This window comes from Harpia harpyja, chromosome 3, assembly GCF_026419915.1.
Source record: "Harpia harpyja isolate bHarHar1 chromosome 3, bHarHar1 primary haplotype, whole genome shotgun sequence".
Classification (NCBI taxonomy): Eukaryota; Metazoa; Chordata; class Aves; order Accipitriformes; family Accipitridae; genus Harpia; species Harpia harpyja.
The window spans coordinates 73,110,904-73,129,154 of NC_068942.1; the positions used below are offsets into that span (position 1 = coordinate 73,110,904).

General features: G+C 48.2%; 1 protein-coding gene across 1 annotated transcript; it reads left to right on the top strand.

Annotated features, from left to right (window-relative positions):
* The first annotated feature begins 4,199 nt into the window (after positions 1–4,199).
* On the top strand, positions 4,200–14,805 carry INF2 (inverted formin 2). Its single transcript, XM_052783346.1, has 5 exons — positions 4,200–4,655; positions 11,519–11,927; positions 13,282–13,397; positions 13,935–14,094; positions 14,768–14,805. Exons 2-5 carry the CDS (start codon positions 11,534–11,536, stop codon positions 14,803–14,805), a joined length of 708 nt encoding a protein of 235 aa, XP_052639306.1. The 5' UTR covers positions 4,200–4,655; positions 11,519–11,533.
* The last annotated feature ends 3,446 nt before the right edge of the window (positions 14,806–18,251 follow it).

The following is an 18,251-nucleotide window of genomic DNA, read 5'->3' on the forward strand; positions in this document are numbered from 1 at the left end:
ACCTGGCACTATCTGGGTCTGTTCTCCCTAACGTGAGGAATCCTGCCTATGGTCAGCCTTATCTGAACACAAATGTTCAGGACGTTTGCTCTTGGGCTGTTCACCAGGTGAGATACCAGCCACCATGATTCATCAGCGGTTGAATGGAAAAGCTGATCTCAATAGGAGGGAGTCGTGTTTGCAGCCTGTTTGGAGAAGAGCTGGGAAAATGCTGCTTCCTTATGTACTATTCTGGTGTCTCAGTAGCTTTTTTCAGCAGAGACATCTGTAAACATTAATATGGATCCAAGTAGCTCTTTGGCTTAGTGGTGCCTACAACCCTTTCCCCTGTGGAGCTCCTGCATCATACCGGTTTTTAGGGAAGAGCTATTCCCTGCCTGAAGATCATCCTTGTGCAAGTGAGGCGGGTTTGTGCCTGTGCCAGAGAAGTATGGCTAAAACCTGCACAGGACCTGCCTGCCTCTCTCCCTCTGGGGCAGGGCTCAAACGGTCTTTTTTCTGTAATTACAGCTTCTCACTGTTGCAGCACCAGCGTGTGCGCAAGGGAGCAGAGTTCAGCTGCTTCAGCAGCCTTCATCCTGGCAATTCCTAAGCGTTCCCCTGCAGCCTTAGCACAGGTGTAATATATGTATGCAGGATAAATAAACTGAATAAATATCAGGCTCTTTACTCAGCCTGTGCTTAGGAGCACGTACGTCCTTTAGAAACCTGTGCATGGGTCTGTGCCCTTTGCTTTGGGTAGAACTGCCGGTGCAGTCTGGGGTTTTGGCAAAAAACTTTGTCCTCGCCTGTCCAAAGAAAGCACCGAGATCCCCATGGTTAATGGTTTAATCTCCCCGGCTGGAAGCACCCTCCCCAAAACAGGATGTTTTTTTGTTGCAGAAGCTTCCTACTGAAAGAGCTGCGGAGCAAATGTTTTGGATGTTTATAGCACATCGACCCCATTAAATACAAAGTTCCCGGAAATATGCATGTGCTGGCAGTAGCAGAGTCCTTTATTTTCATTATCTGAAGTATCCATCAGAGAAAGACTACTTCAGAACGCTTTTTTTTTTTTTTTCTCCTCATAGCATCATCTAAAGTGAACATATTCAGCAGAAAAGCAGTCAGAGAGCTGGTCTGTGACAAGAGGGCTGGACGGGTGTCCATCTCCAAGGAGGGCAGAGAAATTCAGTAAGCAGAAGAGCCAGCAGTCAGCTTTGTAGCTCCCGTCTTGCTCCCACGACTTCCTGAGGATGCTCAGATGTCTCTGCTCCTCAAGGAGGGAGCAAACCCGCTGCTTTCACTGTGCTCTCCCAATGCTTGGGAAGGTCATCGCTGGCCCACCCCATCTGCTCCCCAGCAGCTCTTCTGGTGTCTGCTGCTGTCCCTGTGGCACAGGGTCATGCTGCAAAGGCCAGACACCTTCCCTTCCTTGTGGGCAGGGGGAGGATTGGGCTCTCCCCCTAAATTTGTATGTCTTCACCTGGCCAAACCCCCTTTCAGTGCCCTTTCAGCACTTTCTTTGACACTGGTCCTTCTAACGTGGAATTCAGTTCTCAGATGAATGAAGGAGTCTTGTTAATTATCCAGATTTTTTTCCCGTACCCTAATTTTTCCCCTATAAACATGTGGTTGTCTTCACTGGCTCTATAGAAGCCGCAGTACCCAACAAGGCGGTTGCAGAGATGCGGAGGCGAATATTACACCTGTAATTCTCAAATACTGGCTGTGCTGATGTTTTGTAATTTAGTAGCGGATGATACCAGGCATTTTAGGCAGGATCACCTAAAAAGAGCCATCGCAGCAGACCTCTGGCTCGCATCTCTCTCTGCCAGCCAGAAATGAGCCGAGTGTCTCCTTTCCAAAATCCTTGACACAACTTACAAGAAAAGCCACTGGCACAGGAGCCGATTTGTCGCATAAATGTAGAGCAGCAAGAAGACACTGATTGCTGTAATCAGGAATAATCTAATTCCTAAGGGCAAATTGGGTGTATTTATTTCTGTTTAATTGGACTCCTGCATTTTGTGGACCCACCACGTGGGCAGGGGAGCCACCATGCTGCGATCCGGAGGCAGCAGAGCAATACTGGAGCTGTAGAGGGTCTCAGCTCTTGTTTACCTAATGTGGGACTAAACTGTTAGTTCTTGATTTAATCTGCCTGACTTTGATGTAATTACTGTTTGGAGGACCACCAAATCATCTGCTAGAAAATCAGGGTGAAATTGGGCTGATTTGCTGGGGGAAAACCATTAGTCCTCTCTGAAAGCAAAGTTGCTGGGACAGAAGCTCAGATGTGAGGGGATGGATCCATCAAAGGATTTAACACCCTACATTCTGGTGGTGTGGGGGCAAGCTTTGCTCCCCAGGATAGCACTCAGCTCTCCTGGGAGATAATCATTCGGACTCCCCACCAGCACCCCTCCTCTCCAAGCACATCAGCATGGGGCTGCCACTGCTTCCTCCAGAGGAAGAGGAGGCCAGGGGAGCTGAGGAAACCCTCCCTCCCCAGGCAGTGCCCAAAGCATTCAGTCAGAGACACAACACCATGCGTGGACTCTTTCTGGTCGTGCCGTGAAAAGCAAACGCCTTTGCTAGGGCCGAGTGACAGACGGTCGGGTCGATGGACCTCGGCTGGGGGCTGAGCTCGGCAGGCTGCAGAAGCATCTATGTGTCCACGAGCTGCTCCCGCGCGGGCTGGCATTAGAGAGTGGCGAGGGCGCGGGCAGCTGCCTGCAGCAGCCAGGCAGGGCTGCAAACGCCTGGAAGAAGCACAAGTGATGCACACGCTGGGAGCAGGAGCTGGGATCCAAACCCCCTCGTTTTTCTCAGCTACGGCCCATTGCTGCTGCTGTTCATGTGCCGTGGGGCCCGCAGAGGGACGCTGCAGCCCCAGAGCTGGTTTTTCTGCTTTTTAGCCCAATTTCTCTGCTTCTGTTTATTTTTTATGTGGAAGATGATGCAGCCTTTCTAAGAACACAAACCTTTCTGGCATATCTCACAGGTCCAGGCTTCAGATGAAACCTGATGGGATCTGATAGCCCTTTAAATTTCTTCCATGGTTGCGAGGACAGGAATTTGCAACATCAACAATCCTTTCTTTGCAGGAATTTTTCTTCTCTTAATCTTTTATTTTTTCCCTAAAACCTGGTGTGAGCCCCATCCTGCTCCCAAGAACTAGATTAGTGACTGACCTTTTGAGGACTTGCGGATTACGCTTAAGGAGTGCATGTAACGTCAAGTGACATTCATTTGCTGTTGTAAAACCCATCATGAATTAACGTTTGTCTTGGATTGTATAAACACACCCTCAGAGTGCTTCCTACAGCAGGACAGGGAGCTGTGCAGAGTCATTTCCCTGGGTGTTGAATTTTTACAGTGAAACTTCCTTAATTAGAAAGCAAGTTCGTCTCTTAAAGGCTAGCTGAATTTGGACCAAAGGGCAGACAGATCAGTGTATTTCTAATATTGGCGGAGCTGTGGTCATGTACACAAGGGTTGAGTTTCCCCACTAAGGCGGGAAAGCTCTTGCTGTGGGCTCCAACTTTTGATCTAGGGAGTTCAATTCAGGGTAGAGACCTCACAGAGTAAGAAAAAAACAACATTTGAAGCCTAACAGCTACCCTGAGCCAGGCAGGAGGTCTCTGCTAAAATAGGCCATGTTGAAATATTCACAGTTTAATAATAACTGGCTTTCACTTAACACCTCCCGAGAGGCTGAATGGATGCATTTTACAGCTGTGGCTCACAAACTAGTTTCCACGTGAAATCTCGATCAGAAAGGCACAGAGACATTTTCTGGGAAAAAGAGCTTTTAAAGTCTTCAGAGCCTGCTCAGCCCATAAAAGCTGGGCTGGACTGAAGCTCAGTGGGACCTTAGGGGTGCCCCAGTGAGAGCAGGATTCCCGTCATCGAGCCCCTGCCCGGGGGACACTGCCTGACCCTCTGACCCTTGCTTTGCCACCCTTCTCCTCGCTGCCGATCCTGGGCTGGGCGGCCTTCAGTCGGACATCCTCATTATTTTAAGCTGTCCTGGCTCTCCCAGCATTTCAAAGACTTCTGAGATCTTGCAGTGTTTAAAACCTCGGTGCCACAAAGCCAGAAAACCCCGCACAGCTGATGCAAGGTGCAAGGGGCTGTCCCTGCTGCCTGCCACCCCCACACTCTCCATCCCACCCACCCCAGCCATCCTTCTTTGGGTTTTGGTTTTTTTTTTTTTTCCTTTCCTTTGCCAGATCATTTCCCTGCTTTGATCATTTCCCTGCTCTGAGTCACTCCATGCCAGGACTGCTTTCTCGTGCTGGCGGATGGAGGTGCCGTGCAAGCCTCCCTCCTTCCCAGCCCATGGGGAAGTGTCACCTTCCGAAGAGTGAATGAAGGGGGTAAGAAATGACATGCAAATGCCTTCCCTGGAGGCTACAGAAAATTCACTTCCTTGCACCTTTCTGAAGACTGGTATTTACATACTATTAGACGCCGACATCCTGTTGCACTTTCTTAGAGCGTGTGATTTGCAGACACGCTCATTTGGGGATTTAGACTTTATTGACTGAAGGTTGCTTGGCAGAGAAGAAGAAAATGAGCTGGCTGGGGAAGTGAAGGCTCACACAGCTGGTCGAGAAGGACCCTTCTGTGCGAGAGAGACAAGGGAATAATTTGGCTTCAGCTCTGAGGTAGGAATTCTTCCCTCTACCTGTTTTCTCTGTCCTCTTGGCATCCTGTGGAGGTGTTTAAAAACAAACAAAAAAAGCAATAAAAGGTTTTTGGTTCTCATAATATCTGTTTGTGTGACAGCTTCCCGCTGAGCGGGAGCTGGGAGAGTCTTAGAAAGTTACCACCACACTGTCCATGTTGCTGGGTAACAGTTTCTGCTTCTCACGTGACCCCCCAAATCATAATAATCATAATAATTGCATCCCAAAATGCTGAATGATGCTGGGATCGCTGGTGGGTGGACATGCTGCCTCCGCCCGAGCGTGCAGGCGCTGGAGCAGGGAGCGGAGGGCCCTCCAGACCCGCCTTACACCCCGTCAGGATATTCGTGGGATCCAGACCCGAGTCCCGTTCCTTTCCAGCTGGGTCAGGGCACCTCGCTGGCTCCCATGGGTCTGCTAACGACAGCGGGGATGAAGCTCTGGTGAGATCAGAGTGAAGCATTTGCAGCCCCATTTGCTGCAGTGCAGCTGGGACCCGGCACCCTCTGCACGGGGCAAGTACTGGCTACCACCCGGCATCCCTCCAACCCGAAATCCGCCATGCCTCCGAAGGCCGGTGGTAGCATACGAGGATGCCACAGGGCTCGTACCCACTGTGGAAAGCTTTTAAAATTGGTTCAGCTGATTTGGCACTCAAACAGTTAGGAAAGGCTGGCACCTTGCTTCTGGCCAGGTCTCCCCAGTGGCAGTGGCTGTTCCCAAAGCAAAGGTCTGACAGCTACACCAGCCTGATTTAAACCTGGCTTCCCAGGTTAAGGTAAATTGGTTATTGACTATCTTCAGACAGTGTTACTGTTGTAACAAAGAGTGGTTTTAAACCCATTTAAAGCTAAGCTAGTGCAACCTTTAAATACAAATAAGGCTTTAGGTGCCACTGAAGATCCTAACATAAACATCCTTGAGCATCAAACTTGAGCTTGATTTGCATGTGGTACCTATAGCAGCCTGATGATTTATTTACTTGTTTATTTACTGGCAAGGAAGAAGGCACCAGTGATTATATTTACCAGCATGGTTAATCCTGGTATAACCCCACCACTGCCACTACATGTTGAATGGACACATTTACCCCTTGTGCAAGGCATCACAGGATATCATAGCTTGTATATGCCCAGCAGAGAGGAGCTGTGCTGGCGCACAGCATCCTAATAGTGTTAGATGATGGGACTGAATCAGGACAATGTGTTTTTCCTTTCTTTGTAAAAGAATAAGCTATACTGGCAAAATACATGTACATTTATACCAGTATGGTCCTTTTTGTCTATGCACTGAAGTCCTTTTCTAGGAGTTCACTGCCAGAAGAAGCCCTTGCCAGCCCCGTGCCACCCCCAGCCAGCACGTGGATGGCACAGCTCCTGCCCGCTGGCCGCAGCGGGCTGCGTGTCCGTGCTCCCTCATTTGCTAAAGACAAAACACTCCCCGTAACGGTGCGGTGCCTCTGAGGACACAGCCGACCCGGGCTGCTTTGCGAGAGCTCCTATTTGCCTCACACGTGGGCTGTGCCAAAGCAAAGCATAGTGTGCCAGAGATTTCATGAACTTCTTCAGTAATGCAGAGCAAGATTAGGCCTCATTCCAAGACCTTTTAATTTTTTAAGCATGAATGACTCATTCTGGCCTCTGATACTGGTGAGATCAAGGATACATAGATCTGAAGGTGACTGAGGCTACTGGCTGTGGCGGAAAAAGGATGGAGCAGCAGCTGGTTTGCGTGCTGAGGCAGGGTCTGGTGAGCAAACCGTGCTTTTTGTGTGCATGCCTCAATTTCCCACCGTACCCTTACCATCAGCTCCCCTGGGAGACTGAGTATGCTGCTGGTTCCTACCAACGCTAATGGGCCCACACCAAGGGGTCAGGTTGGTTTCTAAAATAGAGATTTGCGAGTCCCCCCCAACACTTCTTTTGGTGCATGGGAAGATGATTTCATTAGCCTGTATGTACGCCAGCTGTTCAGAGGCTGCACAGGAAAACACAATAGTACAAATGAAAGCAAGAGGAGAGGAGGAACAAACCCATCATGCTTCCTGAAGTGCTTTTGGAAAGCACAAAGCCAGGATGTTGTTTCTTTTTAGTGACTGAGTAGTCTGACATGTTGCAAAATACAAAGGCTTGGCATATTCCCAGCAGCAGAGTGGAAACTGGAACTATCCAGAAGCAAAACCTATCATTAGCAGTCAGCCAGGTAGAACGGGCTCCTGAGTGCCAGGAACTGGCATGGAAGGGAGGAGGGGCTGAGCAGCAAAAAAGAGCTTTTCTTAAGGGCCAGCAGTGTGCCCAAGCAGCCTTGTGGAGGGAAGCGGTCGGCTGTGAGGGCAGCAGTTTGGGTCGGGATGCTCTCAGACTTCTTCAAAGGGCAGCAAGGAGCTGCTGTTCCCCCTCATGCCCCCCTGTCCTGCGGCATGGGCAGTGGGTCTGCTCCCAAAAAATCAGAATGGTTTTGACCTGTAATTTTTCTCCCTTTTGTTTTCACTCAATCATATTTAGTTGCCCTGAGAAAGCTCTTCTGACATGTCCTCCCAGGTCCTTGCTGTGATCCATGTCATCCTGGAGGCATGTAATAATTTAGACTGAAAGCTGTGCTGTGCAGCTCTGTTCTCCACAGCATCACAGGATGGAGAAAGTATTGATGTGCCCTGATTTATCTCCCACAGATGTCATCTCCCTAGGAGCTGACTTGAAGGACAGAGGGGCACAGAAAACTGAATCTGGGAAGCACCTGATTCAAAAAGAAAGGAGTAGGAAATTTTATGAACTGGGTTGGATGGATGCAGGGAACACCACAGCTTTGAAAATCCAATGATCTGGAAAGACAGCACCACAAACCACAACGTTGCTGTAGCCGGGTGCAAGAGGACAAGCCTCTATGATGCCTTTATGTTTCCCAAAGGAATCTCTTCAAATTAAGAGTATTTTTGCATTGATGCTTCTTTAGTTGTCATTACCTGTCAGGCCTAACCAACCTCTGAGGGTGAGAAGCAAGATGAGGGGAGGGTTGCACGTATCACGGTGAATGTTGTGGGCTGTGGGTGTCCCCACGGCAGCAAGCACAAGATGCTCCATCAGGATGTACCCTAGGGAGCAGCACCCAGCACCGATGCCGAGCGTGATGGGAGGGCAGACCATGGGTGCTGCAGGCATAGTCGGACGCAGAGGCTGGGGACATTGCTTCCACCATCGCATCCTCCTCTATGGCCTGGGCAGCAAAAAGCAAAGCTCCCCATGCCCTTCTACTGGCAGGGGGCGAGATGTATTCAGCCTTTCAAGTCTAGCGCCTTGTCTCTTTTTGTCAGGGGACTTTCCTTCCCTCAGCCAGCACAGTCTAAATGGCCTCTGTGAGACAGCCAGATAGATGCATTCCATTTTAATCCCTTATCTGTCTCACTCTGCTGAGATCATTTACCTGCTAATAAGCTCCTGCGGTCAGAGATAAAAGGCGAAACTACCAGCCCTTTAAGGATGATGCTTTGCAACACTGTGCTTCATGGAAAATATGGAAAGATGTTGCTTTCATAATATATCACATATCTGTGTTTGTAAACAGATTTATCACACCATCTGCAGAATTGTACTGCAGTCTCCTCCATATTTATTTCCTTTCCATTTATATAGTACAGCTCCTATTTATTTTATTCCCTTTTTACAGTTAGATACATTAGCCATCTTCTTTTCTTCCCTACAAAAAGAGTGCACTCTCTGTGGGGAAGAGTATTTAATCAATCCAATTTGTTCAGCTTAGTCCATAAAAACACAAGCCAGTACTGTTTGGAGAGGTACCTGCCTGGGTTTGTTTCTCATCTCTTCACATCTGTGCAGAGCAGGTGGGGAGGAAAGGATAATTCAGAACAAATCCACGGGTAAACAGGATGCTCCATCAGTATTTCCTGTCTGCTGTTGCACTGGTTGAGTGTAATTTTCAGAAATCAGCTAAGCCTAAGGTCAATAATGCTATTATAATCTCTCTGACCTTCTGTAGCCGATACAATATATAATGAAGTATTTCTACAACTGGGAGCAAAAAGCCAGCCTGCTTTGTTATCTGGTTTGATAAGAAACCTTTAGTCATACACAAATAAAAAAAGTGATTCGCTGAGTATAAAAAGAAGTCACACTGAGAGAAAGGGAAGCTTGTGGTCGGCAGCCACTTCTGCAGCCCCTCGGCTGAGCAGCACGAGCCCCGGCACAGCTCCGGGCAGGGCAGAGCCCGGGCATGAGCCGGGAGGACCGTCCTCCTCCAACGGCTGCTCCTGCAGCGGGACCATGAGGCTCTTCCATGCACGCAAGGCCCAAAACCAGATTCTTCTGCTTGGGGCACCCTTTCACTTTGGGGAGAGGAAAGAGTCTGGGTTACAGCAGCGCCAAGAGGAGGGACGAGTCCTAGCCAGTGAGCCAGGGCTTGGCCACCGCTGCCAGCGCTGGGGTTTGTGCCCATCCCCTGTGCAGAAGTAGAAAATCCAGGACAGTCGGTTCCTCCTCCCAGGCGGGAGGCTGAGGGACCTTGGGTCTTTGCGGAAGCCACCGAAGGACGGGGCTGGGCAGGATGAGCTGTGCTGCACCCTGGACGCATGGTCCTCAGCACTGCCCCGCGCTGAAAGTCTGGCCTTGACCCCGGGCGCTGGAAGAGGACTGCTGGGCTCGATGCACAGCACGGGGAAGGATTTGACCGCAGCTCCTTAGGAGCACCTCTCCAGCCCCATGACTGTAAATTTGCTGCGGGGAGAGGTGTAGGACACGGACCCTTAGCCAGGGCTGTGACCCTGGGGGCAGGACACTATTGCTTCTCTCCCTCCGGGGAGGGAGGATTTCTTTTCTTTGCATTGAGCCTAACCCAAATTCCTGGGCTTGGGTACAGAGGAGTGACTGGGGGTGACTAACTGCAACAAGAATTTTACCAAGAATGAGTCAGGGCTCTGGGCTGCAGACAGTGATGACAAATCTCAGAAATTCAAGCCTGTACTTTGGCAGGAGGGATTGCCGTTTGGGTTTTGGGGTTTTTTATATGGTCCTTTTTATTATTTTTTCAGCTGTACATTGTGTTCTCAGATGGTATATTTGCAACTTCATGGTTTTTGATCGTGACCATCATTTTTTCAGATAACAGAACAGTGAACAACTGGGCGCTTGGCCAGCTCTTTCCCCACTGAAGCAAAGGGAAACTCTGCAAGAGGGTTTCTCCAGAGCTTTCTAAAAGAATTTTCTGTGACTGTATCCCGCTAATCCCCCACCTTCTGACCCTTACTCAACATAGCCGTTGATGCTGTGAGCTGTGAGCTGAATGCCCCTGCCAGAGAGTCCCACCATCACCTTTTCCCATGAGAATTGTTCGAGATCTCTCAAATATCCCATCCCATCACACTTTGCATCTTTCCAAGAGGCATGTTTAGGCCTATAATATCATGCCTGCCACAAATTGGTGAGCAAACTTTTTGGCTGTGTATTTGCCAAGGGGTGACTGCCAAAATGAAACTTTTGGGTAAACCAGAAGCCATGTGGCTCTGCTGCGGCGAAGCAGCCAGGACCTTTCACAACAGTGCAGTCCCCAGGAAAAATCATAAGGCAGGCTTTAAAATAATGAGATTATTTTCAACCATTGTAAATGGTCCATCTTTTATCTTGGCTTTCTGGCAAATAAAACCTTTCAGAGATGTCTCAGTTTAGATTTTTCAAGCCTTTTCCTGACACGCTGCAGGGCTAGAAACACTTGTGCTGTAGCTGGTAAGGGAAAGAGAGACTCTCCTATAATCCCTTCAGTCCTGCAGGAGCTGGGGTTTGGGACCCAACTGGCCCCCAGGTTATTTTGAGCCCTGTGTGGGCCCAGGGAAGCAGAGGTCCCAGTGGTGTGGCAGGGAGGGGAGCTAGTGTTAGTGGCTGGCTTTGGGTCCAGCAGGTTTATTCCCCTTTTGTGGGACAAACTGTCCTCTCTGGGAGCAATTCAGCTTTAAACCGATTGCATTCAGCTTTGTAAAGGCCTTGCATTGTACAATAATCACTGTGGGACTGAAAAATAATAATCCTGCCTAAAACCAGAAAATTTGGCTTTGCTATTTCTCTGTGCTGAATCAGCTCCTCACTCTCCTTGCTGCTAACAGCATGGCAGAGACAGGCCATGTCCTCCAGGGAGATGGGCCTTGAAGAGATGCTCTGCATCTCCAAAAAGGTGCACTGCTGTTTCCATAGCCTCCCGCTGCTGTCCCTTTGCTTGCAACCTGTCAGGCTCTCACATTATCACACGCAAGCAGCACGTTTTGCAAACATATTTGCTATTACAGCAGACAGGAAAAGATTAAGTGAGTGTTATAAAACTAACCTCTGCATCAGTCAAAAGAAACAAAAGCAAAAAATAACACGGTAATCAGATGCTCTTATGAGCAGGATATGCTCAAAATTACTTCTCCATCTCATTACAAATGCTTAGAAACTGCACAGCCTCTCCAGTGCAGTGAGATTTTAGACTGGATAATGGGCATAAGAAGCTCAGAGCTGATAATGCCGCTTCCAACCTTATCCTTTCACTGCATGAAAATAGGTAGTCGCTATTGACTGGTGTAAATTGGCTACTTTTAAAGCTGTATTTGCTGGCTTAGATGTGCTAAGAGTCTCTCTACAGTTTTCAGGGCCTGAATGTAATGTGTGTGGTTAAGGAGGGGATATATTGAGTTTCTTCAGCAGAAGACTGGTTCCAGTGTGTGCCCTACATGCTGGAGAGCTGGGGACCTGCTGCAGTTGAGCTTTACATCCCAGTCACTAAGAGAAAAACCAGGGCTGCTGGACAGTTGTTCGTCAGTCCAGGCAAGCTTCTCACTTTGTCTTTTCATTTTCTTTCAGGACAAACTGTTCACAATGTCAATCAAAAAGGAAGGTGCCCACAAGAAGTGGGCTGCCCTGAAGGAGAAACTCGGACCCCAGGAGACTGACCAGTCAGAGGCCAACCTGGAAAATGCAGAGCCAGAGCTGTGCATCCGTCTCCTGCAAATGCCGTCAGTGGTAAACTACTCTGGGCTGAAGAAGAGGCTGGAGAACAGCGATGATGTCTGGATGGTCCAGTTCCTGGAGCTGTGTGGGCTGGACCTCCTGCTGGAGGCCCTGGACAGGCTGTCCGGGCGAGGAGTGGCCAGGATTTCTGATGCCTTGCTTCAGCTCACTTGCATTAACTGTGTGCGAGCGGTCATGAACTCCCACAAAGGCATCGAATACATTGTGAGCAATGAGGGCTACGTTAGAAAACTCTTCCAAGGTGAGAAGACATCTTCCTGTTTCATCCATCACATGTGGCACGGTGGGGAACTTTCCTGTTGCGTATCCTCCTGCCTCGCACCAGGCTTCTTGTAAATTGTTGGTCGCAACTGATTAATGAGGTTGTTTTCTTCTTTAAAATAATACTGCTTTGAAATGACATTGCCTTTACCACCCAATGCTATTTCCACACAAATATCTTCATAGTTTACTGAGAAGCCAGGGATAAACCCAGCCTTAGCTGTACGCAGGCATGAGAAGTCCTCGACCCTTCAGCTGTCAGCAGACATTTGCTATTTAGTCTTTGGGAGCCCCAAGGGCAGAGGAAGAGGGATTGAAAGGGCGTGGAGACTTGTAGCCTGTAAAGGGGAGGGAAGGTGGCATGGTTTAGACTCAAGAGAGCACGTTCTCTGCGCTGCTCAGTCTGTTCCTTCTAGAAGATGGTAGGTAATATCACTCACTTTCTGCTGCCATTCACTTCGCTTGTCATTAGGTATGAAACTCGTCAGGGCATCTCCTAGGACTTATTGTACAGCACTTAGTGATCATGGTGCTGGGAGGATAACTTCTGTGCTGCTTCACAGAGCTGAGATCACCGCTGTGCCCAGAAACCCTTATTAATAGTTCTTTAAAATGCATTTAGTCTGAAAGCTAGCTTGCCCCCCTCTTCAGTTTTGAAGTCCTCTTTCTTCCTCTCCACCCTGTATTTTCTTAACTAGTGTGAAATACAGAGCTGGCATTTTTGTGCTGTGAAAAACAGGCCGGTACCCTGGGCTTTTCAGTGGTCAAGCTTCTTTGTGCACTAATAAAGGAAAAATAAGATGGTCTAATCCACTCCTCCCAACTCCCGGGGCTCACAGAGAAAGAGTAGTGGAAAAAAGGGAATACATGGGGACTGGTTAGAACAATTGGCCTACTTGATATGCATATGGGGTGTTGCTGCACTAAAAATAAGACTCATTAATTGAAGAAAATGGTTCATCTGCTGTTCTAGAAAATACCCATATGTGAAAACGGGAAATAAAATGTGTGATTGCGAGTGCTGAGATCTTGGCTGCTGTTGCAGTGCACCACTGGTACATGGAAGAAATGAACACCTACAAGCAGCACCAAAATGCCAATAGGGTACCTGAACTAGCATTTACTGTTCCCAATAGAAGTTACTACCAGATATTGCTATTGGGATGGAATATCTATAAATTGAGATATTTTTCTTCCCATCTTCCACATTCTGGCTCCACTCCTTCAATCTGTTTTTCTACCACTGGTCATAAGCCATGTAGCAGAAGACACTGAGATTCAGAACATTAATGTCATTATAAATTCTTTTTTGTTTTGTTTTGTTTTCCCTCCAGCACTTGACACAACTAATGTCATGGTCAAAAAGCAAGTGTTTGAGCTCCTGGCTGCACTGTGCATTTACTCATCAGATGGCCATGCTTTGGCTTTGGATGCCCTGGACCATTACAAGGCAAGTGTTGGGCTGCAGCAGGGGTACAGCTCTGCTCTGATCCATGCAGGTAGATCTATGTACCACAGAAAAGGGGTGGGAATTAAGGCCATTTTGCATCATTTTGGTAAGAGAGGCAGGGATTTATAAGGTGAAAACTGGAGGAAATTTGGCCTGGTCAGCATAAGTCCATGGTGCTGCTCTGTGACTTGTCTGGACAGATGACTGCCAACCACAAGATCCCTTTTGGCAGGAAAAGCACTACCAGATTAGCAAAATAGATAATCACATCCATGGGTTTCATTGGCCACAAGCCCAGGTAGGTGCATCAGTTATCAGAAAGCATAAAGGGGTCCAAGAGGAGTTTCACTGACTTTCTCTGCTGACCAGACCCCGCTCCATGATGGAGGAGTGCTGCTTTTATCTGTATCTTCCTGTCATGTGCACAGTGGGATAAACTGAGAGGTTTTAAGATGCTAATTCCGTCTGAGAGCCTGCACCAAAGTGGTAGATGTTTCTGAACTGTCTGAACAGAAATTTCACTTGTGTTATTAACAGAGTGTGAAGAACCAGCAGTATCGATTCAGCGTCATAATGAACGAGCTCTCCAACACAGATAATGTGCCATACATGGTGACACTGCTGAGTGCTATCAATGCCATCATACTGGGTAAAGAAGACCTAAGAACGAGGACGCAAATCAGAAATGAGTTCATAGGTAAGGATGTTTGTTGCACCTAACTTTCTCTGGAGAAAATCAGTTGCCAAGCAGGTGTATTTTCAGATGTATCCATAAGGTGACTAAAGAGGGCTGGGGAGCAAAACTGCAAATATTAAAGGCAGACTCCTTTTTTTTTTTTTGTCTTTTGGTCTCTATTTTCTTCAACAACCTTTCTGTAAACGTATTTTTTAAACCTTGCTGCTTTCCAATAGCTTCGATCTTTTCTGGAATCCCAGCAGCACTGTATCACTTGAGCTTCTTCGACACATTTCTATAACCAACCATCTTATGTAGCCCCATTTCCATATGTTACAACTTCTCATAAGAATACATAAGGTTTCTTCACCCTGTGTGTACTCAGCTGAGCCACTGAAGCTGCCCTGTGAGTCAGAAATACTTTCCAACTACTTGAATACTGGGATCCTAGGTACCGTTGTTAGGATTCACCTCACATAATGTGCGCATCTGAGCTGGTGAGCCTGGGCTCCATTTCTCTCCGTGGAGAGCAAGGGACGTTTGACCACACTGTTCATCTGACTGACCCATCTGAAGATATTTTCACTTTTTCTCTCTGCAAAAAGTGTTTATGAGCATAACATTATATAAAGATCATAACAGATCAGTACCAAGTGGGTCATAATGCCAATATATCTATTTTTTGTTCTCCCAGGGCTTCAGCTATTGGATATTTTAGACAAGCTAAGGTAAGGATCACTGTTTCAATTTTCTTTTATAAATGAGATTCACAGTAACGCAGCTATGGAAACTTAATACTTAATCAGCCTTCAGTTGTGCGAAGTGAAGCGTGCCCGGGTGGAGTGGACCATGCTTTTGTGCACCCATTACACAGGAACCGGAGGCATTAGGCCAGTGTTAAGATGCTCTTGCCAACCACGGTGTCACAGGGACAGCTGTTGGCACAGATGGCATTGACAAAGGCTCTGGGCACAGATGGAGCAAGGCTCAGCGACGTCCTCATTGAGGCTGCGTTTCAGACTGAACCTGAAGTGATGCTGTGGGCTCACTGAGCAGGTTGCTATATTCAAAACGCCTTCACTGCTGGTGTTGGTCCCAGAAGCATCCAGCTAAAACAATTTACTAATGCATATCTGGACATACCTATCTTTACAGTTTCTCAATTTAAAAATGATGTTGTGTCAGAAACACCCATGATGAATTCTAGAATGCATGATATGTGAGTTGCAGTTATCCACATAACTGGAATTGCTCTGTCCAACCCCATAAAAATTAGAGAAGATCTTTCAATAGTGCCAACTAGCAAGGGGGGAGTTCCTGCACTGAGTGGTCTCAAGAATGCTGAAAAAGTTGGCTTTAGAGTATTTGGGGGTTTTTTAATCCAGTTTTGAGTAACAGAGAAGGAAGTTTTTCGAACAGAAACATCACTGGAATATTTTCAATTTGTCCTGACTTTAAAAAAAAAAAAGAAGGTGGCCCAGTTTCAAAAAGGTGGAAATGCCACTCTGTTGTTACAGCTCCAAGAAGCCCATACAAAGCATACACTGGCCCAGGCTATGCCATGAAAAGTCTCATTCATTTGCATGTCTTGACTGTAGAAAGAGGTACATTCAGTTCAAGAAAGGACGCACTGATGGCATTTGATCCTTTATAAATAAGGTAGAGTTGGGTACTTTCAACACCGACTGGCCGAGTCTGAGAGGCAAAGAGATAAAAGCCATTTAAACAAAAACAATCATCTGAAAATCAGTGAAGGGCTCTCCAGTGAAAATGAATGCTGTAATATTGCAGAGACATAGAGGAGGAGGATCTGCTTATCCAGTGTGATACATTTGAGGAGTTCAAGATAGAAGATGATGAGGAATTATTAAAGATATGTGATGGGATAAACATGAATGATCATCATGAGGTCTTTTCATCTCTCTTCAATAAAGTAAGTAGGCCCTCACATGGGATGCAAAGTCATGCAATGGCAAAGTTAACACACTTTGCTTGGAACCGGTCTTGCTGTGATGGAAAGCTGCCCTGTCTTCCAGGTGAGCCGCTCTCCGGTCTCCATCCAGCTGCTGTCCATCCTCCAGAGTCTGCTGCACTTGGAACCATCTCATCACTCCAGCCTCCTGCTGTGGGAGTCCTTGGACGCGGTAGTGAACAGAGCCCTTTTGCTTGCAAATGACAGTAAGAATGACGTATCCATCCAGCCTTGCACTCTCCTCTTGTTTTCCCTTGTCCCATCCACTGCCCCCAGAAGTCCTTCCCAAATGCACAGAAAATAATCTATGGGACTTGCTAAGAGCTGAACAGAAGCTGGGACAAAGCTACACCTCCTGCATAGGGTCAAGTCTTGATGCGAAGCCCCAGCCATACGGATGCCAGTGAGAGCTGGCCATGTTTAGCAGTGGGCTTGGGATTCACGGTCTTGCTTTGATCCTTAAGCCCTGAGCTTTGGGTCATGGGACTCAGTGAGAATCTGTCCTCATTGGCATCTTGCCGCTGGTGCTGGCTAGTCTTACTGGCAGGCATGCTCAAAACAGTGTTTGTGGGCCAGGACCATGGGAAGGAAATTGCCCGGAAGCTAAAAGTGCAGTTGTGTAAAGTGACATTAGGGAGTGGGCAAAGTGACACCAGGGAGTGGGCTCAGTGACACCAGGGAGTGGGCTCTGTGGCTCCAGATCTGCTGCTTGGTGAAGGTTGAATAGCATGAACCAACCTTTCGGCCCCATCCACTTCTCTGACCCCAACTCATGTCTCTAGTCCAAGGGAACACAGTTGAAGAAGTCATTGAGAGGCTGCTATCTATCAAGAAACATCCAAACAAGCAAAAACGAGCTGAAAACCGGCTGTCCGGGAGTGCGAATGGAGGCATCCAGGCTGAGCTAGAACCATGTGCACATGCAGCTCAGAGCCCAGCAGGATCATCAAACCCCTCCAAGGCACCAGCAACTCCCTCAGGGCCACCTGCCAACGAAAAGATCTCATCCTCCCAGCTCACAGCCTGCTCTGCTTTGCCGGACACATCTAACCCTCCACCCAACACTGCTCCCGCGCCGGCACCTCCACCCCCACCACCTCTGCCCCAACCCTCTGGCACAGCAGCTGTGACCCCCACGTCCCCCATGATGAATGCACCTCCAGCCTCTCCACTCCCTGGCATCCCTCCACCCCCACCCCCATTGCCTGGCATGGAGGGTATCCCCCCCGCTCCACCCCCATTGCCCGGCATGGTGGGCATCCCTCCCCCTCCACCCCCATTGCCCGGCATGGGGAGCATCCCTCCCCCTCCACCCCCGCTGCCTGGAATGGTGGGCATCCCTCCACCCCCACCCCCATTGCCCAGCATGGGTGGCATCCCTCCACCCCCACCCCCATTGCCCGGCATGGGTGGCATCCCTCCACCCCCACCCCTATTGCCCAGCATGATGGGCATCCCTCCACCCCCACCCCCATTGCCCGGCATGGGTGGCATCCCTCCCCCTCCACCCCTTCTGCCCGGCATGGCAGGAGATCATGTAGAAGCCGTGGTGGCCTCCCAGTTCAGCTGTCCTCTTGGCTCGGGCAGGCCTCCCCACAAGACGATGAAGACGCCAACGTTGAGAATGAAGAAGCTGAACTGGCAGAAGCTGCCCTCCAACGTGGTGAGAGGTGGGTGCTTCTGGCATAAAGTCACTGCTGCTTCAGGGGTCACCCAGGGGAAGGAACACTATCTTTGAGTTTGTCAAATGTAGTTGACTCCATTTAGATATAGAACTTCCCTCATTTCCATCACATCTGACCTGCAGAGCTTAAATAAATAAAAGTGGCATGAAACCACTAATATAATATAATAACCATTCCAACTAAATCAGTAGTTTGGAATAGTTTGTTTATAACTAAAATACTTTGAAATTAAAAGAAGGAGGAGAGATGGGAATATTTCTGTAATCCACCATGACATGCCTTAGGTTTGAGTTTTCAACAGGCTCTGATCTGGGTTCCCCAGACTTTTGTTCTCCAGTTCATCTAGACTTGTATCTGGGTATATTAAAGTCATGAGTAAGAGTGCAGGTAAGGATCATATCACAGTTTGAGAAGGACATTGAAAGAATTGGAGAGCCATGAGAATCATTGACTTGTTTCTTGATTTTTGGGTTACATTTCCCTCTCCTAGTGGATCCAAAGAGGAGCACGAAATGTGAGAA

Coding starts and splice junctions, on each gene's coding strand:
- INF2 (XM_052783346.1), top strand. CDS start 11,534: ATGTCAATCAAAAAGGAAGGTGCCCACAAGAAGTGGGCTGCCCTGAAG. Junction 11,928..13,281: donor CGTTAGAAAACTCTTCCAAG/GTGAGAAGACAT, acceptor TTTTCCCTCCAG/CACTTGACACAACTAATGTC. Junction 13,398..13,934: donor ATGCCCTGGACCATTACAAG/GCAAGTGTTGGG, acceptor TGTTATTAACAG/AGTGTGAAGAACCAGCAGTA.